This window comes from Salvia miltiorrhiza, chromosome 3, assembly GCF_028751815.1.
Source record: "Salvia miltiorrhiza cultivar Shanhuang (shh) chromosome 3, IMPLAD_Smil_shh, whole genome shotgun sequence".
Lineage (NCBI taxonomy): Eukaryota > Viridiplantae > Streptophyta > Magnoliopsida > Lamiales > Lamiaceae > Salvia > Salvia miltiorrhiza.
In genome coordinates this window covers 17237949-17255828 of record NC_080389.1, presented here as the reverse complement: position 1 = coordinate 17255828, position 17880 = coordinate 17237949, and the positions used below count along the sequence as shown (strand labels likewise).

General features: G+C 44.8%; 1 protein-coding gene across 1 annotated transcript; it reads right to left on the bottom strand.

Moving 5' to 3' along the window:
- Positions 1 to 11645: 11645 nt before the first annotated feature.
- Positions 11646 to 17081, bottom strand: LOC131017914 (endoglucanase 6-like). Its single transcript, XM_057946652.1, has 9 exons — positions 16430 to 17081; positions 16129 to 16341; positions 15618 to 15818; positions 14366 to 14455; positions 13764 to 13928; positions 13140 to 13424; positions 12701 to 13049; positions 12535 to 12609; positions 11646 to 12442 (listed from the first exon to the last, which is right to left on the bottom strand). Exons 1-9 carry the CDS (start codon positions 16640 to 16642, stop codon positions 12144 to 12146), a joined length of 1890 nt encoding a protein of 629 aa, XP_057802635.1. The 5' UTR covers positions 16643 to 17081; the 3' UTR covers positions 11646 to 12143.
- Positions 17082 to 17880: the final 799 nt, after the last annotated feature.

The window sequence follows — 17880 nt, the reverse complement described above, 5'->3', positions numbered from 1 at the left end:
GAGAAGGCCATTCCCTATTTTACTTTTGGGATTGGATCTGACTCATTGCCCTCCGCGCCCATGTACATGCCTGCTTTCTCTGCTTCCCTAGTACGCTTTGTGAACCGGCTGCGGGATCCTACTGGCAAGAGCACCCGGACATTTTCTCAATTCAGCATGGAGCCTCCCCTGCCTTCTGACTTGGCACCCTCAGCTTTCTCTGACTCTGCCTCCTCCTCTGCCGCGGTGGACCAGCTGTTTGAGCTGTATCGAGATGAGAACCTATATGTGCAGGAGGCTGTGAAGCTGTTGGATTTGGGGACTCGTCTTCCCCCAGTGAAGGAAGCAGGCATGTTGCCCGTGTTCACAGAGAAAGCCGTTTCTGGCCATGCTTCTGCCAGTGGTGTTCCTCCCCCAGTTTCATCTGCCTCTGCTCCTGTCTCCTCTGCTGTTGCTCAAGCTGCTTCTGTTCCTCCCTCTTGATGTTCCCCCTTTCTCTCCTGACTTTATCAAAAGAAAATTTTGTAACTCTTTAATTTGTACCAACTGAACACTTACCGCCGGTTTTTGATGTACATCTTTGCTTCTTGGGCATGCTTTAATGAAATTTCTTTCCCATCCTTGCTTCTTTTATCTCTGTTATTTGTGTTGTTTTCGCTGCTTGTTGAGGTGGGGTTTATATTTCCGTCTTTCCCCTGTTGATTTGAGTTGACTTGTTATGATTGTTGTTGATGCTTCTCTGATCCCCTCCCTTGGAGTTGCTTTAATTTCTGCTATGAGGATTCCGTTGACTCTTCTGGCGAGGGTTTGGATGATTCCTCTGGCGAGGATTCTGATGACTTCTCTGTCGCGCCTCTGATGGCTCCTCTGGCGGGGATTTTGACGACTCCTCTGGCGAGGATTTTAAGGACTCCTCTGACGAGGATTTTGTTGACCCCTCTAGTAAAGATTCTGAGGACTTCTCTGGCGAGGATTTTGATGACTCCTCTGGCGAGGATTTCGATGACTCCTCTGTCGAGGATTCTGATGACTCCTCTGGCGAGGATTCTGATGACTCCTCTGGCGAGGATTTTGATGACTCCTCTGGCGAGGATTTTGATGACCCTTCTGGTAGAGGTTTCACCGCCTCCTCTTACGAGGATTTGGTTGACCTTTATGATAGGGATTTCACCGCCTCCTCTTACGAGGGTTTGGTTAATTTCTTTGTCAGTGATTTTGCGCTTCTCATCCAAGCTGCTTCCCATCCAAGCTGCTTCCTCTCGAAGCTGCTTCCCATCCAAACTTGAACACTCTGCGCGGAGCATGGAAGACCCAGAGAGGGTGCAACCAACTTTCGCGGCTTACGATTGTCAGGAACGCCCTGCACGGAGCATGGAAAACCCAGGGGGTGTGACCAACTTTCGTGGCTTACGGTTAACGCAACCTCTGCGCGGAGCATGGAAAACCCGGAGGGTGCAACCAACTTTCGCGGCTTATGATTAAGTGTTATCTCTGCGCGGAGCATGGAGGGCCCGGGTGGCACAACCAACTTTCGCGGCTTACGATTGTCAGGAACCTCTGCGCGGAGCATGGAGGGCCCGGATGGCACAACCAACTTTCGCGGCTTACGATTGTCAGGAACACCCTGCACGGAGCATGGAAAACCCAGGGGGTGCGACCAGCTTACGTGACTTACGGTTAAAGCAACCTCTGCGCGGAGCATGGAAAACCCGGGGGGTGCAACCAACTTTCGCGGCTTACGATTAAGTGCTATCTCTGCGCGGAGCATGGAAGGCCCGGATGGCACGACCAACTTTCGCGGCTTACGATTGTCAGGAACCTCTGCGCGGAGCATGGAGGGCCCGGGTGGCACAACCAACTTTCGCGGCTTACGATTGTCAGGAACACCCTCTGTTCTGGTGAAGCGTGATCTCTCTGCTCTGTCGGAACTTAATTCCTCTGGTTTGCCCTAGTCTTGCTGAGAAACAATTTTTGAATTTAAAAATTAGGACCTACGGGTATACACCCTACTCCCCCCTCTGGTAACATGTGCAATACTCTGTTATGAACATGTTGGCCCAATTATTTCTTACTCCCTTTTCCGGCCCATAAGTTCGTGCGGGCCCATTACCCCTTAGCCCATTTCGTAAGCCCCATACTGCCTCTATATATATCCTCCCCCTTTCGCGATCTAGGTTATAATTTCCTCATTTCTTTTCCGCCGCCCCAAACTGCTCTCTTTTCCAACCCTAGATCTCCTGCTCCTTTGGCATCAGCTGCCCCCTTATCCTGGTTGTAACGCCCTCAGTCGGGGGAGTCAGTCCTTTTGAGAAAGTACACCGGCTCCCGTTGGTGGCTGAAAAAACAGGACTCTCCCCCGCCTGAGGGTTTTATCTCCAGGATTCCTGAAGAAAATTTCCCCCTTGGACCGTTCTTAGCTTGGTTGTAAGGCACTCAGGTAAGGGAAGTTCCCCTCTGAACAATCACGTCCCTGAAGGCTTCGCCCTTTTTCTCTGTGCCTCTGGTGCAGATCTCTAACTTTGTGGTTGTAATGAGCGGGCTTCCCTTGCTTGAGAGCGTTATTACCAGTTTTCCCAGATCTAGACGTTGGTCCTCCAGATCTGAGCGTTGATTCCCCAGATCTGGATGTTGGTTCTCCGGATTTGGTCCTTGGTTTGTTCCTTTTCTGTATTCCTTCTTCTTTGGCGTTTTTGACTTGTTGTTTTGCTTGATATTCTGTAGACGCGGAGTGGAGCTGAAGTAGATCTCAGAGATGAGCGTGTCCCAGCGACGAAGAAGGACTCGGAGTGTTGGATTGTGGAAGAAAAGGTGTTCATCTCTGATGTTTGTTTTCCCTCTGACCTGCTAAGAAGCAATTTTTGTATTTGTTTCACCCCTGTCCTGCTAAGAAGCAGTTTGTATTTTGAATTTGTAAATTGAGGATTACGGGTATACACCCTACTCCCCCCTCTGGTGACATGTGCAATGCTCTGCATGAACATGTTAAGTAGCATTTGTAATGTAAGAAAACGATAAATAAAGTAAATAAAACGACACCAGGGAATTCCCTAGAACCACATATCTATTTTATTGATATTATGGCCCCGGACCTCGTTAAAACCCCTGTGGGGAAAAAGAGTATCCGGTCTACAAATGATCATTCTTGCTAGGCGGCAGTTACACATAGAACTTTTTAAGCGTGTTTATATTCCATGGTCTGGGGAGAGCTCTGCCGTCTGAATCCGACAATATGTACGCGCCGCCTCCCAAAACCTCTGTGACGATATATGGCCCTTCCCAATTGGCCTCGAACTTGCCCACCGCCTTTAACGCATCAGCTCGCTTGAGAACCAAATCTCCCTTTGACAATTTCCTCACTCTGACTCGCTTGTCATATCCCGCTTTGATAATGCCTTTGTACTTGGCCGCTCTGACACGGGCTTCCTCCCTCTGTGCTTCCACCAAGTCCAGCTCTGCTCGGCGGAGCTCCTCATTGTGCTCAGTGTCATACGTGGTAATCCGGTATGATTCTAGTCGTGCCTCTACTGGTATCACCGCATTGGATCCATACACCAGCGTGAATGGTGCCTCCCCTGTCGCCGTTTTTGGACTAGTTCGGTGAGCCCAGAGAACGGTGTCAAGCTCTTCTACCCACTTCCCTCTGCTCTGAGTTAGCCTCTTTTTGATTCCTTCACATATGGTCCTGTTAGCTAATTCCACTTGTCCATTTGCCTGTGGATGAGCCACTGAGACAAACCGCTGTGTAATATCCATTCGATCACAGAAATCCGCGATCCTCTGTCCTGTAAATTGAGTCCCATTATCAGACACTATGATTCGCGGCACTCCGAATCTGCAACAGATATTCCTCCAGATGAAGCGTTCCACAGTAACTTCATCAATCTTGCTCACAGCCTCAGCTTCGACCCATTTAGAAAAATAGTCTACTGCCACAATGAGAAAGCATTTCCCGCCAGGTGCTGTAGGCAACTTCCCAACTATATCAATGCCCCATTTGTCAAACGGACAAGCAGCGTACATTACACCCATGGGCTCCCCTGGTATGTTGATTCTGCCGGCATGCCTCTGGCAAGCTTCACATTTGCGGACGAACTCCCTGGCTTCCTTGTTGATATGAGGCCAATAGAACCCTGCCCGAATGATCTTGCGTACAAGGTCCCGAAATCCCGTATGCCCACCACAGCAACCTGCATGAATCTCTTTCAGAGCAAAGTTAGCTTCATCTGGCGATAAGCATTTTAACAGAGGTTGAGTAAAAGATCTTTTGAAGAGTTGATCGTTGATTAGGCAGTAATTCTCATAGCGGGCCCTCTGGTTGGACTCTCTGCTTAGTCGTTCCCCTGTCTTTAGAAAGTGTATGATCGGAGCCCGCCAATCATCCCTGATTTCTACCGAGAACACCTGCGAAGTCTCCATCTCTCTGGTATCACAGAGTAGAATAATTTCATCACTCCAAGTTTGTTCTACCGCACTAGCCATGCGTGCCAGTAGGTCTGCCTTCGTATTCTCCTCCCGAGAAATTTGCTCGAGCTTGAATTCCATGAACTTTTCTTTCATCTCACTGATTTTGGTATGATACGCTTTCATCCTCTGATCTTTGATATTATAACCCCCCGAGAATTGTTGAGCTACCAGCTGAGAATCTGTCCTGATGATGACACACTCGGCCTTAAGTTCTGACAAGATATGTGCCCCTCTGACCACTGCCTCATATTCTGCCTCATTGTTAGATAACCGGCAGGTGAATTTAATAGCGAACTGATATGTTCCATATCCTAGCGAAGTGATATATACCCCGATTCCACACCCCTCTTTTGTCACTGATCCGTCCACACAAGCCACCCAGAACTCTGGTATGGGACGACGAGTTGTTTCTTGTATGAAGTCTGCCAATGCCTGCGCCTTGATTGCCGTTCTCGGCTCGTACTCTACATCATATTCCCCTAGTTTCACAGCCCATTTGACCATTCTTCCCGACAAATCCGGGCGCCCCAAAACTTGTTTAAAAGGTAAAGACGTGCGTACCACCACTCTGTGTGAAAGGAAATAAGGCCTCAGCTTTCTTGCCGTGATCATGACCGCCAGAGCAGCCTTCTCGATCTCTGTGTAGTTGAGCTCAGGGCCCTGAATAATTCTGCTGACAAAATAAATGGGTCTCTGATGACTTCCCTCCTCCCTGATTAACACAGAGCTGATTGATTCCTCCCCCATAGCTATGTATAAATACAACGTTTCTCCCGGAACTGGTTTGGTCAGAGTCGGTAGTTTTGCTAGGTATACTTTAAGATCCTCAAATGTCGCTCGGCATTCCTCTGTCCACAGAAACTTGGTTCCCTTCCTCAACACTTTGAAAAACGGCATGCTCCGTTCTGCCGATCTCGATATAAACCTGCTTAGGGCAGTGATACGCCCGTTCAGAGTCTGCACCTCCTTGATTCCTCTAGGCGGTGTCATTTCCAAAATTGCTTTGACCTTTTCGGCATTAACCTCAATCCCTGCAGGCGTGACTTTATATCCCAGAAATTTCCCTGTTGTGACCCCAAAGGTGCACTTGGCTGGGTTTAACATGAGTCGGTGGTCTCTGACCACTGTGAAGATTTCTTCAAGATCAGACACATGGTCCTCCGCCTTGTTACTCCGTACGAGCATATCATCCACGTACACTGAGATATTCTTAGCAAGCTGTTCTTTGAAAATTTTCTCCATCATCCGCTGATACGTGGCTCCTGCATTCTTCAAACCAAACGGCATACTCTTCCAGCCATATACCCCACAACAAACAGCGAAAGCCATTTTGGCGATGTCTCCCCTGTTCATTTTTACCTGATGGTATCCCTGGTATGCATCCATCATAGATAACAAAGCACACCCTGAAGTAGAGTCCACCAATTGGTCAATCCTCGGCAGAGGATAGTGGTCCTTCGGGCAAGCAGCGTTTAAGTCTCTGAAATCCACACACATCCTCCAGGTGTTTGTTTTCTTGGGTACCATCACCGCGTTTGAGATCCACTCTGGATATTGCACTTCCACAATGTGTCCAGCTTTCAATAGTTCATAGACCTGCTCTCTGATGGCAGCATCCTTTTCAGCCCCGAAATTCCTTGTCCGCTGTTTCACCGGCTTGACCTTAGGGTCCACATTGAGGCAATGCTCCGCCAACCCTCTATCAATTCCCTTTAAATCTGCGGTGCTAAAAGCAAACACATCCGCATTTCGCCGAAGACAACCAATGAGCTCGTCTCTGACCTGATCACTCATGGCCGACCCAATCTTGGTCTGGAAACCCTATTTCCCTGGAAATAATTCTATCATGTTGCAGACATCACTAGTGGATACCAACGCGGTTTTGCCTGTACTATCTCTGTCTTTTAATAGGTCTGCCAACTCTTGGCGCTCCTCTGCCAGAGCATGCACTTCACCCATTTTTCCCTTCTTCCGACTATCCGACCCCTCTGTCGATCTTTCCCTTTTCTGCCCTGCCGACTGTGCCAACATTTGTACATGACATGCTTTGGATACCGTTTGGTCGCCACAAACTTCTCCCACTCTCCCTCCCTCGATGGGAAATTTCATTTTCAGGTGAAACAAAGAAATAACTGCCCTGAACGTCGTCAAGGCAGGCCGGCCGAGTATGACATTGTATGAAGGTTTGGGCATATCCACCACTAAGAACCGCACCATCCTTGTTTTGGTGCCTGCGACTGCATTGCCAAGAATTAGCGGCAAGTCCACATATCCCAAAGGCATGACCATCTCTCCCCCGAACCCGAACAGAGGGGCATTTGTTGGCTCGATACGAGCTTCAATTCCCATATTTTGAAGACATTCCTTATATAAGATGTTTACAGCACTGCCCGAATCCACAAAAATACGGTGGATAATGCAACCGGCGATGTCTGCCGTTATGACCAGCGCATCATCATGCGGGTACATTAGTGTGCGTATATCCTCTGTCCCAAAAGTAATCGCCGGCTCCTCTGCCGCGCTGGTGACTTCCATGACCCTTTTAGGATAATACCCTGCTTTAACTGCCCTGACGACTTGCTTTTTAGCCCTATTTGATGTGGGCATCCCGTTCTCTCCACAAATCATGTGAACTTCCCTTCTATACGGGGGAGGGAGAGGCGCTTGCCTGTCTGCCCCCTCTCTGCGATTATCGCGGTTATCATCCGCTCTGCGATCCCTGTTGTTTCCCTGCTCTTGTCGGTGATCACGGTTATTCCTTTGATCCCTCTGATCTCGCTGATCCCTCTGATCTCTTTGATCCCTCTGATCATTCCGTCTCTGACCCTCATTTCCTCTGTCAATGAACTGGTCGAGGTATCCCTGACGCACCAGCAGCTCCAGTTGGTGCTTAAGATGCCCACAGTATTTTGTGTAATGCCCGAAAGAATTGTGATACTCACACAACTTATTATTAGGCCCCTCCTGTGGTGGCCCAGTCCGGTAGGTTCCTGGTGCCCGAAAGAACGGCTGATCCTTTATCAAGTGAAAGATTTCGTCCTGTGGTTTATTCAGGGGCGTGTACTCGGTGAACCGCGTCACCTCATTCACAGTGCGCTGTTGTTGGGGCGGCATTCCACCCTGGGGTGGTAGTATCCTCGGAGGCAACCCTCGGAACGGGGCCCTATCTTGGTGTCTCTGTCGTTCCGGTGCTTCCTCGGCTTTCTTGACCATATGTTTTTCATTTTCCACCTTCCTTGCCATTTTGGCGTCCTCCAACTGTAGATAACCTGGCAACCTTGCCATGATGTCATCAAAATCCCTTGCTGGTCGAATTTGTAATTCGTCAAAAAAGATCCCCGGCCTGAGTCCTCTGACATAGGCGCAGTTTTTAATTTGCGATTCTGCCTCTGGCACCTCCAGAGCGGCAAGGTTAAACCTTGCTGTGTACTCCCGTAGTGTTTCTCCCTGCTCCTGCTTAATATCCATCAACGAAAGGGCTGACTTCCCTACCCTCCGCGAACTCGCGAACTGACGCAGAAACCGAGTCTGTAATTCGTCGAAAGAATGAATGGAATTTGGGGGCAGCGTCCCAAACCATAACTGAGCCGGTCCGGTAAGAGTAGTGGAGAAGATCCGGCACTTAATGCCCTCAGTATACATGTGCAACGTGACCAATCCCTCGAACCGATTGAGATGTACCTCCGGATCGGTAGTGCCATCGTAATCTAACGAGATGGGCTTGTAGCTTCTGGGTAGGGTATCTGCCAGAATATCATCAGAGAAAGGACTACGGTTGTTGATGGGATGATATCGTGAAATCCTAGCCCTCTTGTCCCCCTTTTGCCTCCCCTGCTCCCTTCTGTCCCTGGGTGTGTCATGAGCGTGGCGCTTGTGAGTTCTATATTCATGTCTGCCAGAGGAATACTCTGGCTCCCTCTCCTCTGATCTTTCCGTATATCGGGATTTCTCTTGACGGTGGGACTTCTCTACCCTGTACGAACGCTCCCCTCTGTTCGACCTCTCTGATCTCTGACCTCTGTCGTCTCTCCGGGATTTCTCCCTCAGAGATTCCTCCAGATCCTGGAGTTGATGTTTCAGCTGGGATACTTGGTTTTTCAACCGTGCCTTCTCCTTTGGTCTCTCTTCTTCGAACACAAGAGAGACGGATTGACTATCAGACTCGTCAACCCTCTCCTTTCTAACAACGCTATTGAGCCTGACACGGCTCCCCTCTGGTCTTCTTTCCACTTCCCTGTCAACGGGATCCCCTTGCACCTCCAAGGGCATCACCACCTGTTTGTTGATTGCCAAAGTGTTTACCTCCTGGGCAGCGGGAGGTGGGGCCTCAGTACCCTACAGAGTAGCCGCTCCCCCCAGTGGAGCTACAGTGGGAACAGTGGACAGCATGGAAGTTCCTAGTGCCTGACGCACAGCAGAATAGTGGAGCAACGCCATCATCTGTTCCATTGACCCAAACGTAAGCTGTCCCGCTCCAGGCGCGGGAGTTAAGCTTGGCATATCAGATCCCGGAGTTACCAGAGCAGATCTCTGGAGACTTGCATTCAGCCCTGTCAACGGAGTGGCGGAGATAGCCTGAAACCCTGGTGGTGCAGCGAAGGCAGCATTGCCTTGTAGGCCAGTGAACAAGGAGGCAGGCACCTCAGTGGTGAGAGCAGCGGAGTCGAACTCTTTCTCCAGGTTGCGGTGAGCATCTGACGATCCCATAGTACCTAGTCGAGAAGGCTGGAAAGAGTAAAAGTAGCTGATCGGAAACCTTGCACGAGAAAGAAAACAACTATTGTATTCGAAAATATGAGAGAGCGTAAGTCATAATACACGAGCTCGGGCCCTATTTATAGATTTACAAGCGGAGGGGTAAAATAGTAAAAACATCTTCGGTGCATGCGTCTTGCGTGGTGGAAGGGTACGCTGGTAATTTCGATAATACGCGGGAGACCTTCCCGCGCATTTAACAACTCCTCTGGTAAAAAATGTCTCCTCTGGCAAAAGCGTCTTCTCTGTCGATGTAATCTCTGGTGGAGATGACTCTTCTGGCAAACACGTCGTCTCTGGCAAAGGCGTCTCCTCTGGCAAAAGCGTCTTCTTTGGCGCGGATGACTCCTCTGACGAAGGTGGTTCCCCTGGTGAGGGTGACTTCTCTGAAGAACGCGATTCCTCTGGCAAGAGCCATTCCTCTGATGGATGAAATCCCTCTGGTAAGAATGATTCTTCTGACCCATACGGCTCCTCTGGCGAAAATGATTCCTCTGATTTGTACTCTCTCCCTATTCTGCACATATTGCTCCTCACCAATTTTATCAAAAACTGTGAGTTTTATTCTCACTTGAGAGTTTTCGAATTCTTCTTGAAATTCCAAGTCGAATTCATCTATCAGCGTAACGGCGAGTCAACCAACCCTCGTCGGGTGTCATTCATCATCCCCGAGTTGCTGCGTCAACATCACGTTGGGATATAGGGAATTCATTCGCCTATATAATTTCGTGGGTTAGATACAAAGGTTTTGGGATTCCATTCATCTATCGTTCGTTATCAAGTCTTCCGCTTGCATGTTCGATTGATTGATTGGCAAGGATCATATCAAAATCACTTTTGAAAGGGTCGTTCGAGAAGTTGAGAGCTAAACTCAAACTGACGTTCAAAAAATCGCTTTAAGAGGGAGTGTTGAGATTAAAGTTGCTTTTTTGAACCAGCAACTTTTAATTAATGCAGCTGTTTCTTTGTCTAGTCTCTTAGTTTTTCCCAACCCTCATTAATCTGTCTTTGCAGTCTTGAATTCTCTTTTAAGTTGTACTCTAGATCCTTCCATTGTTAGTTTAAATTAGAGCTGGCAAAATGGGTCCGGTCCGACGGGCCGGCCCGACCCGCCTGTGTTTAGGGCTGGGCTGGGCTGTACAAAATGTAAGCCCAAAAAAACCCGGGCCTAAAAAGCCCGCCCAATCAACCCGCTGGGCTGATCGTGCCCGGGGCTAAAAAGCCCCTGGTTTTCGGGCTAAAAAGCCCGCCCGATTGAATTTTTAAAATTTATTTTTATTATTCTAATTTTAATTAAGTATTATATTCTTAGGCATATTGAGTTTAAGTATTAACTTATTAAATGATTTTTTTTCTCCAACCTTAGACGGCTGGAAGCTTATGATTTATGAATAGTCATTATATATGTGTATATATGTATAAAAAGATGGCTGGAACCTTAATGTTATTGCAGCTGCTCTCGTATAATAGTCTTTATATATGTGTATATATGTATAAAAAAAGTTATATATATGATATTTCTCCACTAAGTATAGTTTGACTTAATTTGTTGATCCATGTGAGACCTAGATAGTTAGATCTTGTTAGTTAAATTTTGAAGCACGTCAAATAATAATATATTTTTGTTAATTAACCATAATAATTAATCATAGCAGAAACCATAAAAATTTAATTTTTTTTGACATAGGTAAGCACACGTGAGGTAGGCAACACCTTTTATGTTTAATTTTCTCGTAACATTCAATACCCATATTCTTCGTGCAGGTAGCTTAGCAAAAATTTGATTTTATATTTCTATTTTGTTTATAATAATTATTATTTGGATTTATTTTATTTAATTTTTTTAAAATAAAAACTGGATTTAATGAAAAAAAAATCATTGGACAGGTTTGACCCGACCGCTTGATAGACCGGTTGAGGCTGGGCTGGGCCTGAAAATTGGTAACCCGATCAATTTCGGGCCGGACCGACCCAGCCCGATCAATCTCAAAAACCCGCTGGGCCAGACCGGGCCGGGCTGGCCTGCCCGCTTTGCCAGCTCTAGTTTAAATACCTCTACGTATGCTGTCAAGAGGGCACCAGAAAACAGAGCTCTCCATTTTAGTTTTGAATACTACTCTCCATATTTTTCCTTTTTCTATCATCTTTGAAGCTCTCTTTTTATTCCTTCATTTTGGTTTAGATCTTGGGCTAGTGAATACGCTTCACTGTATTATATTTCACACCTTTGCGCCTTTGGTTTTATATTTTTATCCTCCTCCTCTGTATGTTTGTACATTGGTTTATTAGCAACTCTTGCTGAATGTTAACCCTGTTGCTTGATCATTATTTTTATTTTTATGGGGGTTGCTAGGAATCGCATCCAATATTGACACATTACATCTCGAGATTAGGAATAGCTAGAGTGTAGGGGAAAATACTTTATACTAGAAAACAACAAAAAAAGATGAACAAAAACAATAAATTAGCTTGGCAGATTGAAAATACATAATCTTTGTGCAAACTATATTGATATAGAAGACAGACAAGAAATGTTGTAAAGTTTACAACATCAAACACAAAAGACAAACGCAATGGGAAATCAAGCCTGCTATGAAGTAACAAATAAGCAAAAAGGGATTTTAACTTGTTCTTTGAGAAGTCATCTTGACTCCTCATCTCACTCACTCAATCTATCCTGTGACTGGTGAAGAGGAGAAGAAAGAGGATGAGCACTTGTTTGAAATTCGTCTCTTCACTCCTTTCTTCATCCATTTCTCAAACCTTATTTACCCTATAACTTCATCTTCAACTCCTATCTCAATCAACAGCCGAAACTCAAACTTCAAAATAAACTTTAAAAACGGAAGAAGACCTTGAGGAGGATCGTGTCGTGTATAGCTGCACAATTCTTGATCACGACCCGATAAAAAACCAGAGTGAAGTGTCATGATGTGCTTGCTTTCTTAAACAAGAGTATAGCTTGATACTGAGACCACTGCTTGGGAAGCCGAGTGGATATACACAAACTCGATGCTTTTGCCAGCGGCCAGAGTGTTCACCCAAGACGGGAACGAGTAAGAATCACCGGACTTTGTGAGACCCCATACAGGGCCATAGAGCTTGGAAATGTAGAGCTTCAAATTCTTCAAGTTCTTGGAAGACTTGTTGGTGACGGTTGTGGAGTATCTGTAGTAAGTTTTTCCCTTGGCAACCCATGAAGCCGTAACCTTCTGAGTAACGGCAATCAAACTGGTAGACGAAACTGTCCAAATAGAAGCACAAATGTCAAATTTTCAATCCAAGTAACACGAATTATTCTCTAGCATTGCAGCAAAAAATGAGCAGAACAGCTACCTGGAGCGGGTTTCACCACAGGCTTCGTGGCTGGAATCGGATGAGCAGCAATTGGCTTAAGAGCAGGAAGCTCCACTGATACAAGAAATGCAAGCAAAATTCAGCAATCAACAAACCATCAAAATCAAAGGAACTATGATTTAGTGTTTGAACTAGCTAGACTAACCAGGAAGGAGTTGGTTGTAGCCGCTGTGACCGGCATGAAGCCTGGCCAGAATGCCGAGGAGTGGAGCATTGTTGTAAGTTGCAGGCTCGGTTTGCTCATAGTTGTCTCTCTGATCAGCAAAATTGTCATAAGCATCAGGGCCTCCAACAATGGCGCCAGTGAGAAGATTGGGATCGCTCCCCTTCCTGCTAAACCAGGTGGCGTACCCTCCCCTGCAGGTAACGAATGTAGGATCCACCTTGTACGACACAATAGATGAAGCCCTGTGGTGCACTTGTCTCGGGTAGTTGTTACCATATCCAACCATGTAGCTTGTGGCTCGTGGGTTGTCACCGAGAATGTAGTCCACCTACATTATTGAAGCACAGACAGACGAGTCTTTATATATCTTGGACCATGTGGGCAAGAAGCTGTTGATCTAGAATTGTGCTATCTTTACCTGAGATTGAGCAAAGGAGAGAAGCTGAGAAGGCGAGACGTTGCCACTTGCACACCTAAGGGACTTGCCAGCAGATGTTAGGTAATCGGAGTAGACAGTCATGAGAAATGAAGCACTCGTCACAAACTGCATATTGTTCCATCTCTGCCTGAAAATGAGCCCTCCCGGAGTCCTTTGAGCATTGCGGTTGCCCTTGCCCAAACACGAACACATGAAGAACTCCGCCTTCTCTTGGTACTTCTCAAACACAGGAGTGTATCTCCCACCTTTCCCTGCCATCAAGAACTGCACAAAGAAATCGAAAGAAAAAACTCCCAACTTAGCAACTTGCAAAACTGTCGAGTAAGACATGATCCCTATCCTATAACTATTTCATTTGCCATATCCATTGTCGTGCATAGCACAGAGGGAAAACTAGCAGTAATAAAAATGAAGTCTTGGCCTTAGGGGGCCAACTTTTCTACCACCAATAACCTTTTATGTGTCAAAACCCACACGGTTACTACTTACTAGTACTTACTACATTAGGAAATAAATAGAATCCTTGAATTTAAAGTGTGTGAAACATTGAAGTCCAAGAACTTGACATCAATTGAAATTGGGAGCTAGCATTGTATGTTGTACCTTGGCAACAAGGGCTTGTACACCAGCGTACTTAACATCCCAGCCGAATTCAGTCATGGCCCACCCAGTTCCGCCGAGGGCATCACCGTTCTTCCCAAGGTAATTCAAGTAGTACGCATTGTTTGTTGCCTTGTACATCCATGCAGCTCCCCACAACAATTCATCCTAAAAAAAGTGAGCAAAACTAAATTATTTAGCAAAATGATCATTATATGATAATGCATATGTAAAAATTATTCATTTTATAAAAATATATAGGCAAAACCCAATTTTAAGAGAAGGGCCAAAATAGCCTTCGAAAGAGACGGTATTTACGTGAAATCAGTGGCACTATGCTCGAAATATATTTTGTTGGCCGACCATGCAAATTCGGTCACGTCTAAGGACCTTTTGTTCCTTTATTTAAAATTATTTTACATGTTTTTATAAAAATATAAAATTTACAACTTTCCACATACTAATTTAACAAAACGGTTATTACTAATTTTCACCCAAAATATTAAAATTAAATGGGACTATTTTTGTGGGAGACTGAGAATGTATTAATTTTCGCCCAGAACATTACTGCTAGAAATATAATCGAGAGTGGTAGAATCACGTACCGCGTATCCACTGACAGATCGGTAGTACTTCTGCGCGATTGTGATGCTACTGTCATATTTGCCCCTGTATTTGTCCGCGAAATCGAAGAGCTGAAATCAAACGAAGGGAAGCGAGTTAGTTATCCCAATTCAGATCTGCGAGGGGTATTTTCGACATAGTGAGAGAGGTGATTGTCTGTGTGTGGGCACAGCGGCCACCGACAGGTGTGTCACGTGACATGCCCGATCTTCGGTGTGATAGACGGCTGAGATTTAATATAGGTGTGGAACAATGCCCGTGATATGCGGTAGGAACCCGACCCCACCACGAGTCCATTTTATGCGCCGAAATATTTACCGAGCCCCATTAAATGCTGCTTCTATATTAGAAGGAATTCACAACATTTAAAACTACTCCCTAAATAAAAGTTTGGAAGGTTTGGGATTGATTTATTTTATTTCACACACAACTTGAAACACACCACAAACACAAAACAATTAATCAATACTCCATTCTTCCTATTGAAATAGTCTATTTTTATTTTTCATATATATTTAAAAATATGTTTTATTATTCTTTAAAAATATAATTTATATACAATTATTCTATTTCATCCTTATTTATTCTCCACGTATTACTTTAATTGTTGAATAAAATCATCTTAATAAAAGAAAATTTAAAGACAATTCAAATTAAAAAAACAAACTGTATTTTGAAATATTAATAAAAAGGTAATTTCGTGAGGACTGGATTATAATTTTTAAACAACAGCATGAAATCCTTAGCCATCTCAATAATGACAAAATTGGAGCGTGAGATTATTCTAAAAGGCTCTCTCTCTCTCATAGATTATCAGCATATTAAAATATGATATGCCAAAAAGAAAACTGCTCAATTTTATTTATCTCCTATTTGAAGTCATCAATAATTAAGAAAAGCAACCATGTTGTCATTTATATAAACGTCGATTTAGTTCCATTCAATTTAAAATATTTTTTTATATTTTATGGCTATTTAAGAGGCTATATACTTGCTACAGTGCACCGACACCAACCAGCCTGACAAAAAAGCTGAGCTAAACGTAACTGCCTAATAACTGCGGCCGTTTCACTAACGTGCGCACACCCAACCGCTAGCTAAAGTGCGCAGAGAGTGTGACCCCACAGACCATCACTCACTGAGCAAGGGGTAGTTACACTGCAGCTCAATCGGTGCCTCTGGCTAAGCAACAAATCATAAATGCGAGGCCGAAAAAGGGGAAAATCAGCTCACCTGGTACGCATGTTTGAGCAGCTCCGCCGAGTATGCGGAGTTGTAGCGGCGGAACACCATCGAAGCGGCGGCCATGGCGGCGGCGGTCTCTCCGGCGAGGTCCGATCCCGGGCGGCTCGGGTCGATTCTGTAAGCAGCTCGCGACGTCGTCATGTCTTCCGGCCTCTGCCAGCAGTAGTGGTCGGTGTTTCCATCTCCCACCTAAAAAATTAAGAACACATAAATTTCTAAATATATTGAAGAAAATTAAACAAAACATCAGATTAAGTATTTGAATGATAAAATAAGTTTAAAGTTAATGAATTATTTAAAATGACTAGATTTTAATGGTATTTAATGAAAATGCTTTTTTGTGGCGAAAACGAAATTGTCTCGGTCAATTGAAAACAACATTTGGCAACAGTCCACTGAGAAAGAACTGTGTGATTGCAAACAAATTTTGAGACATGGAGTAGTTCTTAATTTGAATTAGCTGCTGCTCATTCTAGAGAGAGAGAGAGAGAGAGGGTACCTCGCCATAGAGGACATCAGGTTGGGGGTGGGCTTTGATGAGGTAATCAGTGCCCCACTTAACAGCATCAATGGCGTGCCCTAGCTCACCACTGGCAGCCATTTGCTTCCCGTATTCAAGGATGCTCCACGACATCATAGTAATGGTGAACGCCATCGGCAGCCCGAATTTCACGTTGTCTCCTGCATCGTAGTATCCTCCAACCAAATCCACCTGCGATTAAAACCCCCATGCAAAAAAATTACCCCCAATTCGCAAAAGGATTTAGAACAAAAAAAAATGAAGAAGAGGAAAAGCATACCCCGCTAGTTTTTCCATCATTTAGGCCGGAATTACCCCTCCACCGCACTCTTTGGTTGCCGGGCAAGTAACCAGATCTCTGCGCCTCGAAGAAGAGAATGCTCTTGCTTAGAGCGTCGCCGTAGTTGTGGCCGGCCAATGCCAGCGGCGCCAGAAAACCAACCAGCAAAAACAGGGGAGCCATTGAAAAACAGAGCCCCACAGATTTCTCCATTAGAAAATCTTCTGTTTTCACTTTCCCCAAATCACGAGTTAGAAAAAATATAAAATATCTTAGAAATGGTAGTGGAAATTCAAGCTAAAGTTACAGATCTGTTTTCTGCTCAATGTGGCTTGTTTATCAACAATGGCTATGTTTTCTGATTGTAAACTCACACTGAGCAGAATGTGGGTGGGAGGAGGAGGAAGAGAGAGAAAATGAGGAGTGAGAGGAGTGGGAGAATTGGCAGAGATGAAGGCAGTATATATGGAGGAGGGAAGGAGGTGCCAACACTACAGGGAAAGGGCATAGATTATTAAATGATAATTTCTTGTATTTTCCCCTTTTGTATCTACCATTAATTCTATTCATTTTATTTATTATAATTTGGAAGAAAACAATAAAAATTGTTGGTATATTATTTATGAAAATGGGCAGAGGCATGTGCTTTTGTTCTGCGCTTTTGCTAGGAAGGGACGGCTTGTAGTTATGTGCATTCAGAAATTGAGGTGGCAAGAAATTTATACAATTATTGTAACTAATTATGCTAATTATGATTTAAATAAGGTTTGAAATTTACTATAGTTATTTTGGATGGGAGTTGGGACAATTTTCTTGCAAAATTACCAAATGCAGTAAGATTAGGGGTAATCAGGAAAGGTTCTCAGAGGGCATGTCTGTTTTTCTTTTCTTTCTTTTTTTATAAGGTCAAAACTGAAATATATTGAGGGTACTACACCCATACACAAAAAGAGAAAATGTTAACAATCAGAAAAATTGAAACTATAATTTAGATGAAAATACAATCTCTCGGGCGACAATATTAATCGCTCAAGGACTAGCAAAACGAGCAAGGGAAATGTACGTACAATCATTCTAAAAATTTTTTTTTGATCGGGCAAAGTCATGTTAGATGTTAGTAATTAGTTTCTCATCCACTCCAAGAACCACCTTATCTCTCCATTCACCAAGATCCACCTTATATCTCCCATCTCCAATTCGCTCCCAAGAGGGATCGAACCCGGGTCACTTCACTTAAGTGAGGACCCGGTGGCCATTGGGCTAAGCCCCCTGGTTTCAATCATTCTAAAAATTAATCTTCGCACATTTCACAATTTTAGTAATATCCTAAACACCTTTATTGAAAATGAGATCATTTCTCGCCTTTTAAATCCTCCACATATTACATTGACAAATTAGATTAAATACTTGTTTTTCCTCTCTTCCCTGGCCTTCTGAGATGAAAAAAATCA